Source organism: Epinephelus fuscoguttatus, linkage group LG8 (assembly GCF_011397635.1).
Source record: "Epinephelus fuscoguttatus linkage group LG8, E.fuscoguttatus.final_Chr_v1".
Classification (NCBI taxonomy): Eukaryota; Metazoa; Chordata; class Actinopteri; order Perciformes; family Serranidae; genus Epinephelus; species Epinephelus fuscoguttatus.
Window position 1 is genome coordinate 16,673,114 of NC_064759.1, and position 27,066 is coordinate 16,700,179.

Genomic DNA, 27,066 nt, shown 5'->3' on the forward strand with positions numbered 1-27,066 from the left:
TCTTCATGACAACTGCACTGGACTGATGGTTTGGTTATTTAAAAGTGGCATCAGGTCAGTGATGGTCAGCGGAGCGGTCATCCTCTCCATGTGTCACTGCTGCCCCCTGATGGTGAAAACCATGCTTGACCACTTACTTGTTGGCATTGCGTGAGTCATATAAGAGTGTTTTCTGTATTTATAGTGTGTCTTATTGATGTGAGCTCAACAATAAGCTGATGGGCAAATTAAAAACTGCGATGGCGTCGGCGTGCTATCATCTGCAACAAGAGAAGCAACAGGGTGAAGAGAGGAGAGATAAAAGGGAGAGGAAAGGGTGAAAGGGGAGAGAGAAAAAAAGGAGGGAGACTGAGAGTTTATTATGCAGGTGGCAGATATAATTAGTTGGTCGTTGGGCGGATTTGCATGTTTTCACAAAAGGGAAGTAGCTCTGCGTGTGTGTGGTGTGTGTGTGTGTGTGTGTGCGTGTGTGTTAGGGAAAGAGAGAACAAGAGCGAGAGAAAAAAAGGTTTCAAATGGACACAACAAAAAGTTGTCTTTCAGTTTGTGGTTTCCAACAAATAAAAAGATTTGTAGAGAGATGATACCATTGGGTGATTAATAAAACAAAACCACACACACACACACACGTACAGACATGTACACACACAAATATATTCTGCCATAACTCTTAAAATCATCCTCATTCCCATCTTTCCAGTGCTCTCTGCTGCCAAAATGCTCTACTCCTTTTGTGATAGATTTAAAGACTTAAATTTCATGCCTCCCTGTCTTCACTGCTGTTGCCATGGGACTGTCCCAATACAGTATCAACCAGGAAGTGATAGGGTCTTGTAATGAATGACACACAACATGTGACACTTTTAGTGGCGAGGTGCTCCCACGTAAACACCTTGAGTTAAATTTAGAAAGAGCAAACACCTTGGGTCAACCTACTCTTTTGTTAAACCGCTAATTGGAAAGAATGAATGGCTGTGGGTAGGTTTCAACTAGTGAATGATTCAGCCACACTGTTTGGTGTACAGTGTGTGTAGGCTTGGCCTGTGACCTGAAAACACTTTAACCTATCTATATTCAACACCCTGGCCATCTTCTTTTCTTTCCCCTCTCGTCATCGAGATTCTGATCACTTGCTTTCTAAATGCTTCTGTCTGCATTTCTTTGTTTGTCTGAGACAGATTTAAGAATCAACATTGCTGACTTATTTATATATGTGTGTGTGTGTGTGTGTGTGTGTCTTCCTGTTACAGATATCAGGATGTCAAAGCCAGTAGAGGTTGAGAAAGTAGGGGCTGACTCACCCTTGGAGGGCACAGGTGAGATGTAGTTACAGATATATAAAGTACATTTCTATTGTTTGTAATCAGCTGTATATTATAATGTAAATCGCAGTAGTGTGTGCGTGACTTTTTGCTCTAACGTGATCAATTTCTCACTTTTTCCTCTCCCTCCCACGCAGATTCAGAGCGGAATGGACCTGAATCAAATCACCAGGTACGCCTGACTCCTGTGATCATTATGGGCTATCTCCTTCCTCTTTCACCTACATCATTAATGTTCCAAAAGAGATATCAGCGCGAATCAGACAGTCACGTGGCTGATTGTTTCCATTTTCGATGAATGTGTCCGTTAGTCTATATTCATTTAAATTCACCTCAAAGTAGCTTTACTGGCATGACCATATTTAAACACAGCATCGCTAAAGCACATTTTACATGGAGGTATGAATAGGAAAAGGTACTGTATGATGTTTGTCAGTTTCTCAGAGGCAAAGGTGTCAGTCCAACATATTCAATTGACAATGAAATCAAACAGAGAAAAGCAGCAAATCCTCACATTTAAGCAGCTGGAAGCAGTAAAGGTTCAGCTTTTTTGCTTGAAGAATCACTAAAACAGTTGTTAAAAAAGACAAATATTGATAAAAGAACATCTTCTGTTGATAAATCAGCTATTTGTAGGAGCAAGAAAATAGATTAAATTAAACAGAATGCTTTTAAAGTAATTTTTGGCAGTCATTTCTGATGAGATGTCTGGTTTGTTTCCTCTAGGCTCAGTCAATGAAAGTCAACCCCTTTCCCCTTTCACCCACCCTGAGCAGCAGCAAGGTGGGTGCATGTGTGTGTGTCCGTGTCACTTAACTGCCTGTGCATGTCTGTGCGTGTGTCTGGTCTTCTGTTTGTGCATCTTTTGTGTTTTAACGTCCCATAATAGGTTTATTGACAGTATAGCTGCCTCAGCTTTGTATTCGTTGCTGCGCATTCAATTGTTCTTTTGTCATGTTCAACGTCGAGGTTCATACAGTGTCGACTGAATGTAAACAAATTCGCTCAGAGCAGAGAGTATGATGGCACTCTCCCTTCACAAAGCGCACTGAGAATAGCAATAAATCTATAATGCTACAACTCTCACCAAAAGGTGCAATGGTCCTAATTTGCATATATATATGCAAAACAGTAAGCTGGAAGAGCTTTCCCCTGCCAGTTACAACATGCCTGATTCTTGGAGGAAACATCCTCCTCTTGTGTTAGGAGAGAGAAGAGTGGACTCTTGGTGCCTGGGACAGATAGAGACACATTTCTCATCAGCGTACTTGTGACTGATTATAAGCATTCATTTGAAAAACTCATTGAATTTAAATAATCAACACTGCCTGTCATTATCACAAATAGCCAGGTAAGCTTGTGTAGTTGTAGTTTTTAGCTTTGGTTTTTGACCTGTTTTAAGTTCTGGGGTTCCCTGTCTTGTGTTTTTTTAAATTTGCTGTGAGTGTTTTTTTTTTAGTGCAGGCATGCTTTTAATAGTTACTCTGTGCCATTTTTGTCAGGAAGGAGAAGTGTAATTACTTTTTTTTTCAGTAAAGGAGTGATGCGAATGTTCTGGTGGAGCAAAACTCATTTTTATATATATTTAAATTTAATACTTCTACATTTGCTTCCCTTTTCTTCGTCTTTCAAACAGACTAAGATGGAGGAATGTGGTGAGATGTCCCCGGCCCTTCCTCTTTCTCACGGCCCGACCCCTTCACAGACGGCCCTGCAACATACACAGCTCATGCTGACCGGCTCCCAGCTAGCAGGGGTAAGGCAGATTTTTAATATTTTAACATGCACCTGGACACACACTTTGCTTTGCTTTTACCCTGCTGCTTCACTCGTGCTGCTTTTTGAACACTTTGTTTCCTTCTTTGTCTCCCTCTGTCCATTTCCTTCGTTCATTTCCTCTCCTCTCCTCTCCTCTCCTCTCCTCTCCTCTCCTCTCCTGTCTCCTCACATCTTTCTCTTCGCCAGTTGACAGCACTGTTGCCAGCACAGCAACAGTTGTTGCTGCAGCAGGCTCAAGCGCAGCTCCTGGCTGCAGCTGTGCAGCAGTCCAGTGCAGCTCACGCCGCTCATGCTGCCCACGCAGCTGCCCAAGCCAATCAGCAAGCTCAGGCAGCCGCAGCAGCAGCAGCAGCAAATCAGCAAGCCCAGCAGCAGCAGCAACAGCAGCAGCAGCATCAGGCGGGACAAACAGGGCAGCAGGCCCAGTCGCAGTCCCAGGGGCAGGGACAGAGCACACAGGAACAGACAGCCCAAAGTGTCCCCGTCCCACCTCCTCCACCCCAGCTCACCCTCTCCCAGCCAATCCAGCTTACCGCCCAGGTACTGACTGCAAATCAAAGCCACTTCCTGGTGAGCGGCTTGATTGAGGAACCAGTATCAAGCTATGGAACAATTTTTCTTGCATGTCTGTCGTATATTTCATGATTCATACTTTCCACCTTGCACGAATGCACACATTTTCCATCTCTTTTTCTCATCCGTCATACAATAACAACATATTTCCTCCTACTACGATGTTTTTGGCATGTCTAAATATGCTTCTCTCCTCAGGCAGAGAGAGATAACACATTAACACATTTTGTGTGACTGAGCCTTCCATTTAGCCTTATGACTTAATAGAAGCGTATTCTCTCTCTGATCTGTCCATTCACTCTTGACTGAACAGGACATCCAGCAGTTGCTGCAGCTCCAGCAGTTGGTGTTGGTGCCCGGCCACTCGCTCCCATCTCCTGCCCAGTTCCTCCTCCCACCGGCACAGCAGGGCCAGCAAGGTGGGCCGGCCTCTTACTGGAACTATGACAGAAATAAGTTGTTAATATACTTTTTTTGTTGTAATTATAGTTGATCAATTTCTCTTTTTTTTTTTCCTCCTCAGGACTCCTATCAACACCAAATCTCATTTCGCTACCTCAGCAAAACCAAGGGAGCCTGCTGTCTGCTCCAAATAGAATGGGACTCCAAGCACAGGTACGAGAAAACTTTGAAGCTTTAGTCAGTGGAAAAGAAAACACAGCCTCTGCACCAGCGATAAACAAACACTTCTGTTTCTCCCTCTTCGTTCTCACTTTCATTCCTCTGACGTTGCACCTGCCACAGCGAGATAAGAGTGTGGAGGTGAGCGGTGTGACCACAGTGCCCTCAGTGACCTCTCACCCCGAGGAGCCCAGTGACCTGGAGGAGCTGGAACAGTTCGCCCGCACTTTCAAACAGAGACGCATCAAACTGGGCTTCACACAGGTAGGGAGAGACACCTACTGTGTGTGTGTGTGCATGTGCAGGTTCCATTAGCAGTCTCTTAGTCTTTGATGTGTTTTGACTGCACTTCTTTCATCCCTCCACTAGGGAGATGTTGGTTTGGCCATGGGGAAGCTGTATGGCAATGACTTCAGTCAGACCACAATCTCTCGCTTTGAAGCCCTCAACCTGAGCTTTAAGAACATGTGCAAGCTGAAGCCACTGCTGGAGAAGTGGCTCAATGATGCAGGTGAGCCCTCATCAAAATAACAGTACTTTACATTTATACTTAAAATAGGTGCTTAAAGAATACAGCAATCAGTCTGACACTCAGTCTGTCTTTATGTTTGCTTTCCTCCATCAGAGACCATGTCCATAGATAGTACCCTGCCCAGCCCCAGCTCCCTGTCCTCTCCCACTTTGGGCTTCGATGGGGTTCCTGGTCGCCGCAGAAAGAAGAGAACCAGCATCGAGACGAATGTACGCGTGGCCCTGGAACGCGCATTCATGACGGTAAGATCATAAACCCCATTATTTAAAGGTTCAGTGTGTCAGATTTAGGGGGATTCAGGGGTACCTAGCAGTGAGGATTTCAGATTAAAACCAGCTGAAACTTCTGTAAAGAATGCCTTAAGTGTTATTTTTATTTTTACCAGGAGCTGAATTATCTGCAGAGGTCTAATTTTTAAAAAGCTGATTAACGATTATTGTTAAACAGAAAATGGTATCTTAAGTGATTTTAAAGCATCTTCTAAATCCTGGACAGTAATTTGTTAAATCGTGATTTTTCCGCAGAGCATTTTAATGTCATGATGTGGCTAAAACATAGCACTGCTGAAATAATGTGAATTCCTGTCTCCCTACCTTCTCGCAGAACCAGAAGCCTACCTCAGAAGAGATCCTGCTGATCGCAGAGCAGCTCAACATGGAGAAGGAGGTGATCCGGGTCTGGTTCTGCAACCGCCGGCAGAAAGAGAAACGCATCAATCCCTCCAGTGCCACCCCTCCCCTGCCCAGCCAGCCCCCCACTGCCCCACCAACGCACAAACCACCCTGCTACAGCCCTCACATGGTAAATATCTGGAGGAATAGTTGATGGTAAACATGTTCCCATTTTTCAGCTGTTTTCAGAAACCTGAATCTGTTTTCCTTTGTGTCTGCCAGATGTCCAGCCAGCTGTCGCAGGCCGTGACCAGTCTCAGCACAACAGTGACCACCATGTCCCCCGTCTGCCCCCTGACTTCCAGCCTCACCTCCACCCACCCCTCCCTCAGCTCCGCACCCTCCCCAGTGACTCCTCCTCCTCCTCCCCGCAGCACGGCCAGCCCAGCCACTCCCAGCCACAGCACACTCAACCTTAACACAGGGTAAGAGATCATGAGACGCTCACAATATGCAGATATGGTCAGGGCAAATTTGAATATTTTACCTCATCAGTTCATCCAAATTCTAAAAAAAAAACCCACGCATTTCCACTTGCCTGTGGGATATGTAGCCAGATAGTTTTCTTTTTATGCCAGTTTTTAAGATATCTGTTGCTGTAGGGGGCCAGTGTGCTTCATTAGTATGGCACTGCACCACACATCTTTCTGACATCTGACAATATCTGTAACTTTTTGATACTAACAATCTAACATTCACGCCCACTTGTGATAAGTAGAGAAAGCTGGCAGTGTTTAAAGTTTCCCTTAGCCATCTTTTTTTATTCCATACACAACTATTTCTGCCTCTTTTCATGTGTACAAACGAGTACAGCGCTAGGAATGCCTTCAAGGAGAGACTGTCTGAAAACGTTTGCCATTATCTCCACATTTCAACAATCATCGTCGCTCTCTGTGATGGCTGGCTTTTCACGCCAGCCTTGCTTTCCGACGAGGTCAGACAACATGTTGTACAAACTAGTTCTATTGAGCAAACCTGGCCCCTGAGATTTCTGCCTCCATCCCAGTAGAATGGAGGGGAATTTAGTTTAAGATGTGGTTTAAATTGTTTCATTAAAAAAAATCTCTCTTTAGTAGCAATGTCCATATTAGTCCAAAATATACCACAGTATAGATTACAGTTTAACTGGATTTACTTTCTACTATTGAATTAGTCCCTATTAAAATATAATAGTGTGTTTTAGAAATGATAATAACTAATAACTAGTACACAGTTTCTGGAGGAAAAAAAACATTTAAAACAGACAAACTTCCATTCATCTGCAATATATTAGGTTGGCAGTAAAGATCTCAAAATGATGACTTTTGAGAGAAGGATTACAAAGCCTGAATTAATCAAACCAAACCTACAACATCTGCCCAACTACGTAAGCGAGAAACCCTTTAAGATTCATCTGAATTACAATATGCTTTATGGCAACCACAACTGAATGCACTTAGGCAAAATATTTAAACTACTGACTGCATATAAAGATGGACGACATGACAGCTCCTCAAAAGTGAAGCTGAAACATCTGGATTGCCCCCTGGTGGCAGTGTATGTCATAAACCCTGCCCCCTCTATGTTAGCGAATGGGACATGGGCCAAACTATAAGATCAGAGTACATGTCAAATACATTTTTCCCAAAGATGGTTTCTTTCATTTTAGGTAGTTGTAGTTTTAGTGGTTTTGATTATTTAGTCATTAGTTAGCTCCACTTCCCGATTGCTACTGCACAGACTCTGGCTCCAAATGACGTCACTAGCACAAGATGGCAGCGCCCATACCAAGAATATTGGGGCTTCATTTTTGTACAGAAGGAGGAAGCTTTATCTTTATATAGAGTACATGATTTATGGTTATTGTTATTATTATTATTGTTATTATAAACTTATTTATATTGTGACTTTCATACAAGAAATGTGGGACTTTACAACAAGGGTGATATATTCACGGAGTGCTTCGCATGAAACCAGACAGAATGAATATAAAACAGCCCCACAAAGCAATTTACGAAAGAACATTTAAAAACAGTTTTAAAAACTAAATTTAGGATGAAACTAAAACACAAAGAAAAGGCATCATAGCTCAATATTAGCAAAACCATAAATTAAAAAATATAAAACAAATCATAAAATCAATGAAGATATACCATTTTAAATTAACTGCAGCAGTGTTAAGTGTAAAAAGAAAGTGTTTCAGACCTGTGTGAGGAAAGTCATACCTAGTTAAAGCGAGTGAACAGATTTCTCATAAAAATATTTAGCGAGCTGGCTTCCCTGATATCCATATGTAGTGTGTTCCATAGCTTCAGGGCGTAAATGACAAAGGCTGCATCCCCAATTTTCTTTCGGCTGTTGCTTGGAAGCTCCAGTAAACCAGCAGCAGATGATCGCAGTGTTCTTGAAGGCAAATAGTTAACAAAGGAGTTAGCAATGTAGCTCAGTCCTGGCCTATTTACGGCTTTGTATACAAGGAAAAGGACCTTAAAATCAGTTCTTAATGTAACAGGAAGCCAGGGCTGAGCAGCTCAGACTGACCTCATGTGCTCCCTCCTCTGGGTTGGTTCTTGGTTAAACACACACAAATCACAGTGCCACTACACACAACCACACATTTCCATAAACATGCACAGCATGAACACTGCACTGCACCATGCTCGCTTCACCTGCAGTTTGTAGTTAAATTGATGGCACTGTGCACACATATACACACACAGTGATTGTTTGTATACACACGCACGCACACAACATCCCAACATGCCACTGGGCAGCACTGCTTCCCCTGTGCTGCAGTGTACTCTAACCCTGTGTGTGTTTGTGTGTGTGGTTCTTGTGTTCACAGCTTATGGCGTATGGGTAAAAAGAATGGTGACGTGTCTAACTACATCACCGATTTTGCTGCAAACTTGAGGTGAATGCGACCGAGACACACGAACACACACACACATGCAGATGATACAGTGCTGTTGTTTGGTGCAGAATCCTGTCTTCTTGTATTGAATCACTTCTAACATAAATGCATAGTTAATAAGTGTTTTTGCAAGATGTTCTGTTTCCTTCTGCATCTCTAACCTCTTGTTTACAGCCGTACAGCCAGCTGTCAGCAAACCACAGCTCATTATATGTGCAGGGATGAATTTGCCCTCCGCTTGTCCTTGCTGCTAAACCTGCTTTTTTTCTCACCTTTTCTCCTCTGCCTGTCTGTGTTCGTATATATGCTTGCACATGTATGGTGCGGTATGTGTGTGTGTGTTTGTGTGACACAACAGGAACACTGTGATGGGAGTTAACACAGGGATGAACCAAGCCCTCCTCGGTAACAATCCCCTGGCCACTATCCAAGGTGTGTGAGAGAAAGAGAGACGCTGAAATGGGTTTATTTCGGGCAAGTGGAAAAAAAGAGAAAGCTCACTGATAAACAGAATATAATTTAGAGGTCACGGCTGAGGTGGTGTACATTATATTTTACTCTCTGGGAAAATCTTAGGGTCACAGAATACATAAAAATACGCAGAGAAGAGTTTTTATGTCCTGGCAATACATTTTCCTCCCACACACATACACGCTCAAAACTCAGACACATACTGTGCACGACGCAACCCCTCTCACACACCTTCCTACACTTGAGAACAACACAAGAATAGCACAAGAAAAATAAGAGCACGATCCTGAAGAAGTGACCACTAAACAATCCCCACCACCGTCAGCAGAGCTAATTTTTAATCATACTTTCTGGTGTGAGGACGAGAAGAGGGGGGGAGCGAGATGTATTAAAAACAGAAGTGTGATGATGAGTAATGCAGTTATGCATGGTAGGTGAATCAAATCGCACTTGGTAGACTACTGACTGGAGACGCGGATGAATAGGCAGCTGAGGGTGTTTGCTCATCCAAAGCAGCTGAGGCACAGAGACGCAGAGAGGGAGAGTTTTTCATGTTGCCATTGACCTCCATGACTCCATCCCATCACGTGTGTATGTGTGAGTGACGATCATTACGGTAATGTGTGGGCTGAGTTTCTATGTGTGCGTCTGTCTGTCTGTGTCTCACTCATCTTTAGCCTTTCATTTCTTCATCTCATCACTGGTCAAATGTGTTGATGCTTAAAAGAGAAATTCACCTAAACACGTGATGATGCAACACTGGGATGTTTCATGCACTATATATGACATGCACCAATAATCGACATGATGAACATTTAAACCGTCAACTTTAAACATCAGACCCTCGCAGAGCAAGAGCTGCATTTTGGACTCGCTGTTTCACACCACTTTGACACTCAACACTCACACACCAAGAGATCGATGACTGAGGAGGCAGAAATAACAGTTTCTTTACCAAAAGTACCCTCGACAGACCATAATGTAGCGCACCCACCAGACGCTTCAAGTACTATGGGTGCTTAATGCTTCTTCTCCAATGGATAAAAACTATGTGTATTGCTGTTGCTATGCAATCACAAACATTATTAGTCCGTGTTCCCATGAAACATTTTGTGTATGAAAGAAGCGCTGCATGTAGCTGTGTTCACAGCCAATCATCAACCTTGTTTCCATAACAACAGACCACTCATGTAAGCTTACCTGTTGCTGTGCTGTATCTGATCCCAAAAGAGTATCTTGCTACAGACATTAGATAATATTTAGTTATTCTCTGCTGGCAATTTTTGTAATTTTTTTGTGTTTGTGTGTGGAAAAAGTAAAAGTTTCTCAACTCCCACTCAAATGATTCCGCCTAAAAAACAGACAGGTGCACCTCTTTTTCCAGAGAAACCACACTCCTTAGCTTTCCATTTAAAAGAGGTGGTGACGGTTATCTCCACCTACCTCTGCTGAATGCAGCACGTTCAGGCACGTTCTCTGGCTTGGCGGGGTACTGTAGGAAATTATTTACTTGAAAGAGACTAACAGAAGAGTGTTGATAGACCAAACACATAAATTAAAGGGTTTCATAACAAAGAACAACCACTCAAAAGCGCTGAGTCTTTCCTATTTAAGCTACAGTTGGTAACTTAACAGATTAAGAGATTCGCTGAAACTGTCACTATATTCTGAAAGAGGAAGATAGGATAAAAAGTCTGTGAAAAATGTATGTCCCTCTCCTTCTCCTCCTCCTCCTACTGCCCCTAATGGCATTTGTTAAAATCTACCACGGCTCACGGAAGTCAGAGCCAGAGAGTCTCTAACACAGCTGTCAATCATGTCAATCACTCTGTGAACTGCAGTCTAACGAGGCAGCGCTGATCAATTCAAGATTCTGTTATTGCATTGCCTATTTCTCTCCTCAGATATTTTCAGAAACATGTTTTAGTGTGCTGTTTAGCTGTAAAATGAGAAGGTTTGTGATCCAGCTGCATGTCGGAAACAGTCAAGCCAAAAGCACCACCCACCGGCTAGAGCAAACTTTCTCATTTTACAGCTAAACAGTACACTAAAATAGGTGTCTGAAAACATTTGAGACAAGAAATAGACAATGCAGTAACAAAATCATGATTTGTATTAGATCAGCACTGCCTAGTTTGACAGTTTACAAGCTAACAAGCTAACATTGACAGCAGTGTTAGAGACTCCTCCGCTTTGACTGGTTGTTTTGGGTCATTGTAAGTGCTTGAATTAAAATTTATAATAATTTATTTTGTGCAAGAACAAAAATTAAGTTCTTCTGATTTTGTCTGCTGTCTGTAGAAGAAGAATTATGAAGTGTTTACCTATTTGAGCCTCTCTCTTTCTTGAATTGTTGTCTTTGAGCTTCTGTACAGCCTGCTAGTTCTCATTATAAAAATTCTCAGTGTTGTAACAGTAATTAACCTTTATCTGTGTTTCAAACTACGCTGTGTAGGTCCTTGAATTTTAAGGAATTGGGCCTGAAAAATCCTTTAAAAGTCCTTGAATTTTATATGTAAGAAGGCATGGGAAGACTTTACTATGTGACAAAAGAAGGGGGTGGAAGACTGTGTTAGTTTTAGGCCCTGTTTAGATGACAACAGTTTCTCTAAAAACAGAAAAGTCTGTCCTTTGCGTTTTAAAAAACTTATGCGTTTATATGACGACATTATTGAAACGATCCCTGATCACACGGAGCCGCAAAATCTACTGAAACGTTGTAGAATGCACGACAGGCCAATGGGTGGCAGTGTAAATTTGCAAAGCAACACCATGGCGTGACATGCGCCTGCGCTGAAGCGCCTTCCTCTACAACACGGTGATTACAAACCAAAACAAAGAAAACACAATGGCGAAAGCATGCACAGATAACTTTGTCTGGATGGACGACGAGGTGGAGTTGCTACAGTAACAGATCTACACTTCACTTCAAATCAACAGGGTGAGCAGCGCAAACAGAGCTCAGCATTGTTGTTGTAACGGCCGGCGTGCCTAGTGACTGGAACCATAATGTGCACGTGCAAAAAGTCTCCGTTTTCAGAGGAACTGCATATTGCAAGTTTACATGACAACAGAGATGCTGCCGTTTCCAAAAAGTTGCACTCTGGAACCCGTTTTCGAATCGTTGCGTTTTCGGGCACCCAAAACGCCGCTGTCATGTAAACGATCGGCCAAAACGCAACTAGAGTTTACCGTTTTCAGTTGAAATCATTGTCGTATAAACGGGGCCTTATTTTCTAAAGGGTATTAAAGAAGTACTTTAAACCAAAGATTAACCTACTGAGAATGAGGTGATGAGGAATTCACAGTGACAAGTAGTACAATGCTAAAAATAAAACCAAAAAACTATCCTGCTATATTGTAACAGTGGAATTTTCCTTTAACTTCTTCTCTCCTCACTTCTTCTCTCCTCACTCCCTCAGCCCTAGCAGCCAGTGGTGGCCAGCTGCCTCTTTCCAGTCTTGAGGGGGCCAGTAAGGTGATGCTGGGGGCCTCTGGGGGCCAGGCAGGGGGCCTCCCCTCCTCCCTCTTCCTCAACCACCCCGCCCTCCTCCACATGGGCCAGAACCCCGGTGCCGGAATGGTCAGCGCCGCTGTAGCCAAAGCCTCCCAGGCCTCCCCCTTCCCCTCGGCCAGCAGCATCAGCCCCACCCCCTGCTCCCCTTCCCCCTGCTCCAGTCCCGCCTCTTCCTGCTCCTCCAGCGAAATGGCACACAGCCCGCCCTCTCTGGGCGGGGCCAAGATTGAGTGACCGCGCCAAGGGCCAATCAGAGAGGAGGAGGGAGAAGGAAACGAGAACCTCGCCTTTCACACCAAAGCTATCTCTTTCTCTCTCTTGCGCTCTTCTTCCGTTATTTTTCTCACAATGGCTCTCTCTCTCTTTCTCTCCCAGTCTTTCGATGCCAAAAATACACAGAATGAAAGAGGAGAGAGGGAGGGAGAGAAGTGAAGGAGGGGAGAAGGGGGGGGAAAGGGGAAGATTGAAACCAAAAATCTTTATCTATCCAAACCGGTGGAGAGGAGGCAACGTGGGACCTTTTTGTCAATAACACGTGATATCGACATGGCGCCTCTGCACTCTTTCTCTCTGAGGGAAAACAAACCAATGACTCTTTAACAAAGAGACGGAAGAGACGGCGGAGAAGCATGTCGAAGTGAATAAACCAAAAATGACAAAAGATAACTTTACTATGTGACAAAGGAATGGCGGCAAGGACAAAAAAAATGGAGAGGAGGACTGTGCTTACGTTTTCCCTTTTTTTAAATTATTTTCGAAAAGCTGCGGGTCTGAAGGAAGAGGAGTAGGGAGGATAAGTTTAAACCAAAAATTTACCTGAGGAGGAGGCGGAGGAGGAATACACAATGACAAAAAAAAAAAAAAAAAAAAAAAAACGACAACCATACCAAAATCCCAAATACCAAAAACCAAAAATACGGAGAGAAAAGCTTTATTCAAAGGACGTGTAAATACTGAAGCTATCCAGGACCAGGACTCTACTGCTACTGCTACTCACACACACACCAACACACACATCCAGAGCCAATCCATCCTGCCATCGACTCATCCTGTCTGTGTCAACTCATGTGTCTCTTATAGGTTTTCATGCTAGATATATTGAATAATTTTGTAAAAGATTGTTACTGAATGAGTCAAGAGCTCATGTATGAATGATTGCCACTGTATCTTCACGTTAGTCTCTTTACCTACCTCTGGTTCGAAGAGCATAGAATAGCTTTCCTCTCTCTTTTATTATTCCACGTTTCCTTGACAGAGGCTTGTTATTCAGTATCTATTTTTTACACTTTGAGAAGTACAGTTGGAATTTGTTTTTTGTAATTATTTATTAGTGCCATTTTACAATCCAACTCCTATTTATTGTTGCAGCTTGTTTTAGCGTTAGCTTCTGCAGTGTGATCCTCATCAGTGTCATCATCATCATCATCGTCCTCATCATATGCATTTGTGTTGTCTTTCTGTTTTGTTTCTAACTGTTCTGCAGGAACAGAGATGACGCAGGTGAAAAGACGCTCACCAAGTGCCGTAGATCCAAAATAGAGTTGGCACGCTGCGAGATGATTTCGAGGTGTGAATGAATTTGTTAAGACCTAAACATGTGACATTTTGCGCTGTTAATCAGACCGCTCTTTCCTCACTCTTAAAGATAACCCATTATCGGTGACTCCGTGGCTAAATGAAACATGCCCTGGGAAAAACTTCACACGCTGAAAATTGACATTTGTTAAGAGTGGTCGACCATTTTTGAAAGTATGAAATAGGGCCGTGATTGGAGATTTGAAGTAATAACCATTGAGACTGAAGGCTAAATAAGTCAATAAAGCCAAGTTTAGTCACAGCCGGCTCTCATTCCTGCCTCGTCAATCAGCATAGACGCCCCCGACACCTGTCTGTCTAGACATGTTTACTGGTATTTGTCTGTTTCTATCATCGTTCCATCGATCACATTTCACTGTCATTTTCCACCTCAGACTGCCATTAATTCTCAAATGGAAACCAAAGCATTCTCAAGGCTGGGCTGTTCTTAAAGAGCCTCAGCCAAGACATGTGAACACAATAAAGACACAGAGGGGCTGAGAACAGGATGTCAGCCCCCCTGGTGGTAATCCCCTCCACCTGGCCTGTCCTAAAAACCCACGGGGGAAGCTTTATTTAGGGAACTGATCCTTTACTCCGAACCCCCTGAACGAAGGGTACACTGGGGCAGGGCGAAGGAGGGACACACTGTAGTGAGGGGAGAAGGCGTCACACTTTTTTTTTGTAAAAGGATACCAAAAATAAACCCAAACCAAAAAAAAAAAACCCAAACCCAAGGAATGACAGAAGCAAACCAAAAAGAACCCTAACCAAATGTGGCTGGAGGGAGGAGGGGAGGAGGACAAAGTGCAGGTGTTGAAAGAGGTGAAGCCGTCTGTCTGTCTGTTAGCTTTAGGGCTGCAGCATTCGCCCCACTCTGAAACTGTGTAGCACGGATGGAGGGATCGGACAGACAGGCGGACAGACAGAAGGACAGACAATTCCTCCCCTCCTCTGCCTCTCCAGCTCAGCTCTCTGGTCCTGGATGGAGCTAAACGCAAATGACCTCACTGAACTGAAATCTTCTAAAAAAAAAAAATCTGTTTTTATTTTTCTGTTGGTTGTTTCCGATTGTTTTATCTCTGCTGTGTCTCTTGATGCCGTTTTATGTACTGTACTTTAGTGCTTACTACTCATTTGGAATAACGTACTCGCTTACTTACTACAAGAGCTCCTTATTTTTTTCGTAGTCGTGCTAGAGATTTTTATCAGGTGGTTGGAAAAAATACTGTGAAAATTTAGCTTCCAGATTTTTATTAGATAAAGAAACAGACTGTCTTGGCAGATAAAAAAAGACACACAAAAAGCCAAAAACAAAGAGTTGAATAGCAAAACCTTAAAAATGCCAAACCAAATACTGAACCAAACCAAACACAGTAGAGAGGAACATGTGCTGCCTTCTCTGCATGAGGGCACAGAAATGGGTCAATTTGTCCGAGGTGACACTGCGTTTTTCTGTGTGAGTGTTAATGGGATGCCGATTGGTTCCAAAAAAAGAAAAGTAAAAAGGGTCTGCAGTGATGTCTTGTCATTAATTTTGACCCTAGAGACGGCTTAACACACATGTCAGACGCAGAATAACACACACAGCAGCGGCCTCAGTCAAGTTGACGGTTTGAGAGTTGGACATAAACGTATCCAAAGAATATTTGGTTTGATCCACACCAGAAAACAGTCGACACACGAGAATCGTCTCACGAACCAAACTTTAGATGTGGGGTTTGCACCTTAAAGGTGAAACCTTTTCTCCACATTGACTCTTAGACGGAATGTATCTGTTAGTGCTTCTATAGATTTTGTAGAAAAAAGATCTATGTTCTACTGCTTACTTATCGCTAATGTATTAAAAAGAAAAAACTTACAAAAAAGACTTTGAGAAAAAAAGATCCTAAAAAACATTGATGATAATAACTTGATTTTAGACCAAAAATTTTAACTATCTCTCTTTGGACTTTTTTTAATTTCTTCTTATTAATGATGATTTAGACTTTTGATTGTACTATTTATTCAGGTTAGGGTTGTGTTTTTTTGTTTTTTTTTTGCTTATCTTTTTTTGTTGCCTTGCTATTTATTTGTTAATTTATTTCTAGAGGTGCTTTTTCATATTCTGGGATGTATTTGTGATGGATTTTTTTTTTTTGCCCCTTACTGAAGTTCTTTCTTACTTCTTTAAACCAAATAATACCAGAAATGCAACCATGGATCCTGTAGGGACTTACTAAGAGAATATGGCTGATTGGATGGTCAGCCATAAAGATATTCTCCTCCTCACTGAGACGACTCTCCTCTTAAAGGGGAGAGGAAGCTCACAGTCGTGAGAGGCAGCACTGTGCAGATGAACACCTCATTATTTCCAGGACAAAGGAGGAAAATGAATTTGGTAGAGGCTTTCTGGACAGACTCAAGCCTTTGTTTCTCCTGGTAATAAGACAGGAAATGGCAAGTTGAAATTCTGTTCTGATGGAGAACACATAAATATGATTTATGTGTGAAAAACTGCCTGAGTTACAGCATGAGGTGTTCTTTCAGACGCGGTGCTGCTTCTGTTCTCGATATTTTCTCCACAGGGAGAACACACTGAAAGCTTTACAGCTACACAACCAAAAACACAAAAGAAGAAGATCAACTGGGGCAAAGGCTGAAGTTTTTTACATGATAAAGAGGAAAGAAGGAGACAAGAGAGGAGAGGGTGATTTTAGATTCCCAGCTGTAAATTGCCCTCTGACTTCTCACTTTGTCTCTTTCAGGGTTTGTTTTTTTGTCTCTTTTTCTTTCCACTTCTCTAGAAGTTGGTTTAAACTTTTTTCTTCATCCACTGTAGGATGTAAAAGAGAGATAGTTCATCATATACCTCATATTCTTTGATGATAAACCAAATAGATGAATGCTTTAAAATGCGGGGTTCAAGTGGGGATCAGGGTACACGTGAACAGTGTGTTGGTGTGGCCGGGTGCAGACACAGTAAAGGTCTATGGTCGTTGTCCTTTTGGAGGTAAATACAGAGGTTTGAGACTGATCTGGGAACAGATCAGCAACTGGATTGCAGTTTTTCTCCGTGGGTTTCAGAAGGTGCCATTTAAGGTCAAAAGGCCGTACTGGTTCATGCTCCGGTCCACACACACACAAACACACCTTGTCCCCCTGGAAAACACCCCCCACTGTCTGTGTTGAGCTTTGAACACAGCCCTCTCCTCGTATCTGTCCCTCACTGCTCCCTCCCTGTCAAACACGGACTGTGGGCTTAAAGCTGCTCTTTGGCGCAGATCTAGGATCAAATCTGGATCCATTTTTGGGCTGAAAAAAGCTTTAAGATTCGTGCCTCAGAGCAACTTTATCACCGAGGTCGCCGAGCCCTCTCTCGCCTTTAGGTCTTCATTGCCTGATGAGGGGCCATATTGACCAGTTGATGTCCATGTGTAGCAGGGAGCGCCGCAGGGCAGGTAGCTGGGGAACGGCTGAGATCGGGGTTGCTAGGTGACGCATCCAGACACTTCTCACAACTAGGTGTGTGTTGCGACGTTGGAAGTTGGAGGGAGAGGTGTGCATGTGATCAAACTCCAAGAGTCCATTTTGTTGTTTTCTATGCATTCAGAGGAAATGGAAGAAGAGCTCCGCTGCATTTCCAATGAACCTCAGGGTTTGAGGGACCGGATGTAAAGTGTAGATCTCTCCGGTGGGGATACCCCCCAGTGAATGATACCAAAGTCAATGCCCTGCCATGGGATCCAGCACAATGCACACACTCCCTAAAACCCTGAGGTCCGCTGGAGTGTTCGGAAATGCCACTTTCCTCCACAAGATTCTATTCCTTTCTCCACACAATTGCATCGTCTCCACAGGCTAGAGATGTACCTTTACAATAGCATCTATAAAAGGAGCTTTAAAGGAATAGCTTAACTTTTAGGAAATACTAATTTTCTTGCTGAGAGTGCAGACGACATGACTCCAGGAAGTCATTGCAGCTGTCCAAAAAATAGCTCCAGCAGCAAATTGGCATTTTTACATTTTTTGTACAGTGTAAACGAAGTACGTAACCGAGAGATACCCCAGGTGAACATATAGATACTACCCAGTTTTTTACTTACATTAAGGCCATGTTTACACAAAAATGATCCACTAAAAACAGAATCGTTTCTCATTTTCATTTTGAATAAAGTTCCTTGTTCAGACGACAACGTTTTGATAACAATCAGATCCGTAAAAATGACCAAAAATGCTGTAGTATACATGCCAGGCCAATAGTTGGCAGTGTGACTTTGTAGTAAACCAACACACAACTGTGCACATGCGCTGCCTTCTAAAGAGCAATGATGTATAAACAAATAAAATGGCAGCCGCACAAACATTTGTCTGCACGGACGACAAGGTGGAGTTGCCACAGTAAATCTACACTTTGCTGGAGGAGCGTTGATAAATTCAATAGGGTGAGCAGCACAAACAGAGCCCATTGTTGTTGTGATGGCTAACTTTCTTGCGCATGCCTTTTGATTGAAGGTGGAAGTTTACATGACAATGCAGATGGTGCTGTTTCCAAAAAATTGCACTCTGGAACCCGTTTTCAAAAAGGCATTATATAATTAAATATGCACTTTTTGCATACATTTCCAAAACAGAAATCTGAACTAAAATTAACACCTTAATGTTTATCTTGGATGTTTTCTTTCCACTAGTGTGAAAGAAGACAAAATATCCCAAAACCTCAAAATTGACCAGTGCATTGAAACTATGTTTCACCTGGGGTGTCTCACCTTAAATTACTGAGCATTAGAGGTACTTGTAGACAGATTTTGTCAACTGGGGTGCTCCGCACACGTGAAAAATCTTCAACACCATATTAAAACTAAACTAAATATACTGAATCAGTAGCTTTTAGCTGTGGAGCTCCCCCCACTGGTGACCGAGAGCATTGTTCGAAGGTCAGCCTTGACTCACAGTACATTACTGCCTGGTTTAAAGGCTCATATGCTGTGATAACACTGTTACAAAATAGTGTAAGTGTCTGCTGAGCGTTTAGTCTTTAAAGCAGAGGTTGTACATGAACAATTTGGTACTTAATGTGACAACTTTAAACCAGCAACAGAGTGAAAATGAAGAAATGAAGAATACAGCAACACATAGAGAATATGAATGGCGATGAGTTTGTTTCCCGCATGCTGTGAGCACTGATGCATTCACTTAGCTTTGGAAAAAATGTCAAACTGAACTAAACAAAACTATTTGAATCACCAAAGTGATTCATGATTGCCACCTCCGTTGGATGATGTCACGCCAGCCGTTTCCCCCTGTTTCCAGTCTTTATGCTAAGTAGAGGCAACGATCCCTTGGCTGTAGCTACATATTTACCTCAGTCTTCTCATCTAAAGCTCGGCAAGAAAGTCCAAAAATGTCAAAGTATTCCTTTAAAATTCAAGAATCAATGCTTGAACTTGTCAAGATATGAAAACTCCATTAGAAAGCAAATACCTCTGGATGTGGAAGCGCGAGAGATGTAGTTGTTGTCGGAGAAAGTGAGACATGCCGAACGGAGCAAAGAAAACAACAAACAAACAAGCTGCTTCTTCTTCCTCCACCCACTCTCATCCACACCACACATGCTCTTCCTCTCTTCCATCCCTTTCTTCTTCCTCTCTCTCTTTCTCTCTTCTACAATACAGCTTTAGTCCAAAGGTTTCTCCAGCAACACTGCAAAGCGAGTCAGATGTTAAAGAATAAAACCAAAGAGCTCTAACTTGACCTTCTCTTCAACACAAAGCCTCCACTGCATTTTTCACCTCTATTTCTATCTCTATCTCTATCCATCCATCCCTTTCCTGTTTGCTCTCTCCTCCGTCACCTAGCGAGCCGGTCTTTAAAGCGTTAACCTCGGCTATCCAAAGGGGAATAATAATAATGATAATAATGATAATTAAGATGATGATGAAATGTATATTTTTAAGTATTTGTCATTGGAAAAATAATCTTCTCATAATTATGATGATCATGATGATGATGACAACGACGACGACGATGATGATGATGATGATAATGAAGTTTCTCTTGGTATCTTTGTAGCTGTTCTGATCCTTCTTAAGTTCTCGTCCCTTCTGCTCGTGCTGCCGGAGAGTACAGCTTGACTCCCATCAGCCCTTTCTCACCTCTCCCCGCCCCCCTCCTCCTCCTCCTCCCCCCTTTTTCATTTGGTTCACCCAATGTTTGGTCCTAACGTCTACCTGTCTGACCTTTACCTCCGGGTGTTTGTCTATGCCTGTGTGTGTATGTGCGAAAGAGTGAACTGTCAAACATTGACAAGGGGAAGTCTAGGATTTTTTTCTCTGGAAGTGGTTTCTTGTTGTTAGCTGTTAAAGAGGGGGAGGGCTTCTGTCTATTACATTTCCACCTGTGGGCGAGCACGTGTGTGTGTGACTGGGTGGGGGTTGCTGGAAAGTGGGAGTGGTGCGGTTTGCTGCAGCAATTTGCAAAAAAACAAGACAAAAAGATTCCTTGTTTGGACAGCAACAAAGGCCCCACACAGGACTGTCAACTGTAGTGTACTGTTTGCCAACTTCCTAGTACACGTAGCTTCAATTCCCCTCCTGTCACAACAGTCGGTCAGTGTGTGAGTGTGTGTGTATGTGAGTGTGTGTGTGTGCAGGTATGGTTGTATCACCATCACACCTCCCTTTGTGTCTTCCGTCCTGTGAGCAGCCCCCTCGTCCTCCCTCCTCCCCTCTCTTCCAATCCCCATCTCCCTCTCTGTCTCCCCCCTTCTTCTCCCTTGTGGTAGCAAGTTAGCCTTTTAGTGTATTTATCTTGAAAACCAAAAAAAAAAAGAAGAAAAATAACTCTACTTGTTCATTGTACAGTGTTGTTCATTTTAAGTCATTTTTGTAACTGAAAGTGTTTCATTCATCCAAATAAAACAGGAGACAAAAACTGTACAGATGATCTTCCTCCTCCGCCTCTTGTCTTGTTTCGTCTCGAGTCTGAGTGTCAATTTTCGTCTCGAACCACAGGTTTCACGTGGAAACCTCATCTCCGAAACAGGAAATGTACTTCAACTGGTCATGCCTGTTTTTGACCAGAGGAGGGTGCTATTAGACTTGATATATTCCCTCACAGATCAGCAACCATTCTGGGCTGGTAGTTGTGGTGCTCTTTGCTCTCTTAGTTATGGAGGGCCACAAGTGTCAAGCATTTATATATCCATTGAGAAAACTTATTGATGGATTAATTGGTTCATTTGAGAAATATGTTTATTGCCCAATCAGATATCAATAGATGAAATCTTTTATATCATTTCCATGACACTTGAGGTCCTCCATACTCACCAACTCACAAATTTTCTTTGGGTTTTGGACAGTTGGTCAGACAAAACAAATCATGTGATAATGTTGCTCTGGGCTGCAGAAAATTGTGATTAGCACTTTACTTTTACTGTTTTCTGATGTTGTCTAGATCAATAATTAGTTAATAAATCAGAAGAGGAGATGAATCACTAATGAAACCATTAGCTGAAAACCCTAGCGTGGTTACAAATTGTTTTAATCTGACCCTTTGCATTTTTATGCAATACATCTAGATGACTTGGAAAATACTTTTAAAACACTGAAGTCTTAACACCCTCTCACATCCAAAGACAATTTGAGTTTAACAAAATTTGCAAGACAACAACTGGAGTTCCTCCTGAGATTATTTCCCATTCTGCTCCTGGTGGAAAACATCATGTCAAACTCCCTTTAAGGAATATGACCTGATAACACCTGCTAACATGTCTGCAAAAACACATGACCCTGAAGACACAAGACGAAAATTGTCATATGATGACAGTATGCTTGTCAATTTTTGTATTGAGGTTCCTTACTAAAGTAAGTGCCAGTGAGTGGATCAGATACACGCCAAATTTCACCCCAAAACTCGGTGTTTCTCCATTTTTTCAACAGTACAAGACAGCCAAGTTCTTGTGCCTAACCGACATCCTCTCCATGTTCAATGTCTACCCGCTTTGCTGCTCCTTGTTTGGTGCTGGAGAGGGCGCAGCTGTTGGTTGTTGGCAATAAGCACATCATTGAAGTGAGGTAAAACTCTCATGATTTTATTCGGACATTGGAAATTTGTCTGCCACAGTGAAATTGCTATATATGTTTGGTGTAAGGTCGCTTTGTGACAGGTTTACTGTAAAACTTCAGCTTGTTTTGTCAGACTCTGGGTCAAAGTGACCATGTTTCAGAGCTGTGACTAACAATTGTTTTCATTATTGATCCCTCTGCAGATCATTTGATTGGCACTACATTTGAAAATCCATTACAATTTCCTTCAGATGTGTTTTGTCTTGTGTTGTCTAACCAGCAGTCAGAAATAGTCATGCTCAATTCTGATTTTTTTTTCTTTGGCTTTTCACATTACTTTTTAAAATGTGTCCAAAATCAGATTCCAGTGTAAATTGGTCACAGTCCTGAACTGACGCACATGTGCAAAGGAGCAATGAAAAAAGACGTGGAGGACACTGAGGTCGATGTGCAGTGGAAGCCAGTGAATTTGTGACCAGATGATGATGAGGATGAGGAGAACGAAAGACACATTTATGATTCCGGCTTTCTGGGGAGCAATGGTTGCTACTCCTGTACAGGCGTGAGTGTGGATGCAGAGTCAGATTTAGGGGTGGTGGAATCATGATGTGAATTGCGATTCCAGGTGATTTGTGCTGTTCATACAGTTATGGAATAAAAACATATCTGAGCAGGGGTGTAGCACCAAATTTTGGGCCCTATGCATAAGCGTTCTCTGTGGGCCCCCTGCCCTTCCTCTCTTGATCCCTGTCTCTCTTACACACCTTTTGAAAATATTTTTTACAGTCAGTTTGCTTTCTTTCCCTTTCCTTTCTGCCTTTAAATTTTTTCTTTCTCTTAATTTTTGGAACCCTGATTTCCCTTTCTTTGAGAAAGACACTACAGTGTGTGTTGGTCCTCCAGCAGCATAAACAGTCACTCACTTGACTTTGGCTGCATTTAAGGCCCGTTTCCACCGAGCAGTACAGTTCAGTTTGGTATGCTTTTTTTCCCTGTTTCCACTGTTAAAAGTTGTGGATGGTGCCTATGGAACCATTCTGTACCGTCCCCATTTTTGCTCTTCCCTCTGTTGGGGTACCTAGCACACAGATCTGGTACTAAACGGTCACTCTGCTCAGGGCTGAGTTGTGGCTGGTTTTGAGGCTCATGTAACCACTGTTCATACTGTGGAGAGTGGAGAGTTTTCTGTTTGTGTTCCTTGTTTCATGTTATTCATTCATGTTTAATCTGCTTCCTGTTTTATTTTGTAGATTCTCTCCTCATGTGTCGTGTCTTGTTTTGCTTCCTGTCTTTAAGTGTTTTCCCGCCTGTTTTCTGTCACACCTGTCTCGTTGGTCCCTCCCTGTTGCCAGAGTCTTCCCTTCACACCTGTTCTGTATCAGTCTTGTTTGCTCCACCCTTGATGTTAGCCATTCTTCATTCCCCTCAGTTTGCTTTCGACCATTTGTTAAAAATTTGGGCATGGTTTTTGACACTACATTTAAATTCGACAAGCAAATTAGCTCTGTTGTCAAAACCAGCTTTTTCCAGCTGAGACTTCTGGCCAAAGTCAAACTGTATCTGTCTTACAAGGATTTTGAGAGAGTCATAGATGCTTTCATAACAACTGGGCTTGGCTACTGTAACTCTTTTTATGTGGGTCTGGACCAGTCATCACTCCGTCGATTGCAGTTAGTGCAAAATGCTGCTGCTCGGATTTTTACTAAAACAAGAAAACATGAGCACATCACTCCAGTCTTGTTCTCACTTCACTGGCTTTCTGTCCACTTCAGGATTGATTTTAAGATTTTATTGCTTGTTTTTGTTTTTGGCACGGCACCTCCTTACTTATGTGAGCTTTTACGCATCCACACACCTGTTAGAGCTTTGAGGACATCCAGTCAGATGTTGCTGGATGGCCCTAGATCTAGTCTAAAAAATAGAGGTGACTGAGCTTTTTCTGTGGCTGCTCCTAACTTTTGGAATAGTTTACCCATGCAGAGAAGAACTGCTCAGACCGCTGAATCTTTCAAGACTTTACTGAAGACGTACCTTTTTTCTTTGGCTTTTAATGTGAGCTGATCTTTGACATCTTGACTCCACATATTGTTTTTGTTAGTTTGCCCTGTGTTTCTGTATTTTGTTAGTTTCTTTATGCTTGTGAAGGACTTTGGTCAACTCTGGTTCAGAGAGCTTCAACTGTTTTTAAATGCAAAGTTCAGTCTTTCAGCTGATTTATTCCTCCGAATTTGAATTAGGTGTGGCACTAATTATTTAGAAATAAAAAAGTGCAAACAAAACTTTTCATTCCAGGCTTTTTGAGGGCCCCCCTCCCATTTAGGCCCTGGGTCATCAGTCACACTTTTTCCACTTTTTTCACAGCCTAAGATACAAGACCCAAAAAAAGAAACAAAATCTGACATTCGGGGTGTTTGGATCGTTATGCTGTCAGGCAACTAAGTGATTAATCGACAAATCATTGCAGCACTGAACAATATTTTAGTTTGGGCAAATAACACTGGCTGGGTCAAAACAATCCATTGTCTTAGGTTTGTTTGGGGACGTCAGTGGTATTATCCGATGGGTACTGGGGTTATGTTTACTCAGTATTAGATCGGTGGTACAGTGCATCGACCCAAACTAGATCAATTTCCTGAGACACTGAGCAGGAGGAACTCATGTAGGCGAGGGCTGCAGAGTCTCATCCTGTGTCCCCACACCCTGCAGATAAGTTCTCACTCTGCAGACTTGTTGATGGAGGGGAGAAGAGGAGTCAGATCATCTTCATTTCTCCCTCCATTTATTTTCTCTCCGATGAGTCAGGGCACAAATCTTCTAATTGACAAACAGCATCGCATACGTTTGGCCTTGTCCTCTCATCCAGAAGTGTTTGATTCTCTGTCTGACTGTTTTGTTGTCTCCTTCCACATTCTCCTCCTCCTCCTCCTCCTCCACCTCCTCAGGCTCATCGCTCTCCCTCTCTTGTTAACTGCCTCTCCTCTTCAGTCTGTCTCCCCCCCTCCTCCCCACCCTGCTGTGTGGCACAGTAGGTGGATGATTAGGTAGGATGCTGGAGTGTGTAAGTGTGACAGCTTTCAGACACCCACCTCCAAGTTGAGTCACGGACGGCGGTGGTGAGCATGTGATCCTATCACCAGGGTGACTCGGGTAGATCTGTGTTGCTGTGTTGTCGCATTGATATGTAATATTTCTGCTTTCCCAAAATGAAGCCACTTTAAGGACATCTTTTGTTTATAGTTTTATATACTCAGTGGTGGAACTACATTTAATCCAGTACTCAGACATCTATGTACACAACACTGTGAATCATCTATATTTTAGAGGGAAATATTGTACATTCTACTCTACTACATTTATTTAACAACAGTTACAACCTAACAGTATATAGAATAATTAAAATTAGTTCCACTTCAACCCACTGCAACTACAAAATAAAAATTATATATTAATGCTTCAGTATTAATAATAATAATACATTAATGCACAAGGGCCAGTTTTCTGCTTAATGTGTAATTTTAACTTTGATACTCCAAGAGCACTTAGCTGTTAGTTCTTCTGTATTTTATCCTATGTAAAACATTTGAGTGCAGAAATACAAATATTAAGTTACAGAGTGAGAATCTCCCCAGTGTGCACATCACCCCCACCTCACCTCAGGAAATCTGAAGAAGACACCATCAAGAATTTGCACATTTTATATTTGATATTATTATTTGATATTATTTAAAATATCAAGTCTGAAAATACTAAATCAACCAGAAAACAACAATGTGTAAAGTTTTAATTGTAATCCACCCTCAGGTTTAGCTTTAGGGTTCATTCTTGATACTGGAAACAGTAACATCGTAAAGACACAGTCCGTAAGATTTAGGGGGATTTAGTGGCATCTAGTGGTGAGGATTGCAGATTGCAACCAGCTGAAACTTCTCCCGGTTAGAACTCCAGTAGTATTAATTGTTTAGGAAGTGTTTACTGACAGCCGAAGAGGTCTCTTCATCTCCACAACAAACAAATCAGGTGATTAAAACGGGTAAAAACACTTAATAAAGCAGTTTCACATTAAAAATCAGTGTTTGTCTGACACTGTTTGGCATGTCACAGATAGGCCACTTGCCCAGCACCTGCTAATGTGTGCTCACCTTATTTCTGATCCAGACGTTCAGGAGTTTTTTACCAGGAGCCAAATTATCTGCGGAGGTCTCTTTTTCTCCGGAGATTTAAACCAATAAAAATACTGAATAAAACAACACATTCTCACGTATGAGTGTTGGTCATGGACCTTCCACGCCCAGATACAATGTGAAAGGTACCCTGGGTGCATTGGTTGTTGATGTTCTGGGACGCCGTGTCAAGTTCCACCTGTTACATGCATTGTTTTCTTTCAAATTACACTTCCGTTTTCACAGGAAATTTACCATGCACATACAATCCCTTTAAAAATAAACACATTACATCAGTACAACAATGCAGATTTACGTTTTTTTCCCCTCCAACAACAAAAACACCTTAGGTTAGGTTTAGGAAAAAAGAACCAGGTTTGGCTTCATAATCTTACAGGAAGCGAACACCACTCTCCAGGGTGAAAATCTGTGTTTGTTTGACCCATTCACCATGCCTCCTGCCCACCCTACATGGACTTTTGCCGCATTAACATTCGTTCTTGTCCTGCCGCATTCCCCCCACCACAGAGAGCGTGGTTAAACTATAACGGGGACCAGCCACGTATTATGCCATTGTTAAGGACAGCTATCTATGTCAGTGTCTGACGCCGTCAAGTCACCACCCAAGCACTAGATTTTGCCAACTTCGGAGGGAGACCGGGTTGAATAAAACAGTTGACGTTAAAAATCAGTGTTTTTTACGACACTTTTGCTGCGAAGGGGGTATGAACTACAGTGGCCAGCATGATAATGTGAATGGCCCAATCAAACATGGCGGTGCAACATGGCGATCTCCATAGACAAGGACCAGCTCCCTATGTAGATATAAACAGCTCATTCTGAGGAAACAAAAGCACGACCATTCTTATTTTCAGGTGATTATACACTAAATAAAACTTATATTATT

At 42.4% G+C, this 27,066-nt stretch overlaps 1 protein-coding gene across 7 annotated transcripts in view; it reads left to right on the forward strand.

Moving 5' to 3' along the window:
• pou2f2a (POU class 2 homeobox 2a) overlaps positions 1-13,260 on the forward strand; it is a 40,996-nt gene extending 27,736 nt beyond the window's left edge. For 2 of the 7 annotated variants that reach the window (XM_049583597.1, XM_049583598.1), the window contains exons 2-15: positions 1,251-1,316; positions 1,460-1,494; positions 2,049-2,105; positions 2,959-3,078; positions 3,288-3,641; positions 3,988-4,093; positions 4,198-4,559; positions 4,665-4,806; positions 4,921-5,069; positions 5,431-5,628; positions 5,721-5,923; positions 8,323-8,391; positions 8,750-8,823; positions 12,285-13,260. In XM_049583597.1, the coding sequence (XP_049439554.1) occupies positions 1,251-1,316; positions 1,460-1,494; positions 2,049-2,105; positions 2,959-3,078; positions 3,288-3,641; positions 3,988-4,093; positions 4,198-4,559; positions 4,665-4,806; positions 4,921-5,069; positions 5,431-5,628; positions 5,721-5,923; positions 8,323-8,391; positions 8,750-8,823; positions 12,285-12,613 (2,264 nt within the window). In that variant the 3' untranslated portion in view covers positions 12,614-13,260. Of the gene's footprint in view, positions 1-1,250; positions 1,317-1,459; positions 1,495-2,048; positions 2,106-2,958; positions 3,079-3,287; positions 3,672-3,987; positions 4,094-4,197; positions 4,560-4,664; positions 4,807-4,920; positions 5,070-5,430; positions 5,629-5,720; positions 5,928-8,322; positions 8,392-8,749; positions 8,824-12,284 lie in introns of those variants that run through there. The other 5 variants (XM_049583599.1, XM_049583600.1, XM_049583602.1 and 2 more) reach the window with 5 other exon arrangements.
• Positions 13,261-27,066: the final 13,806 nt, after the last annotated feature.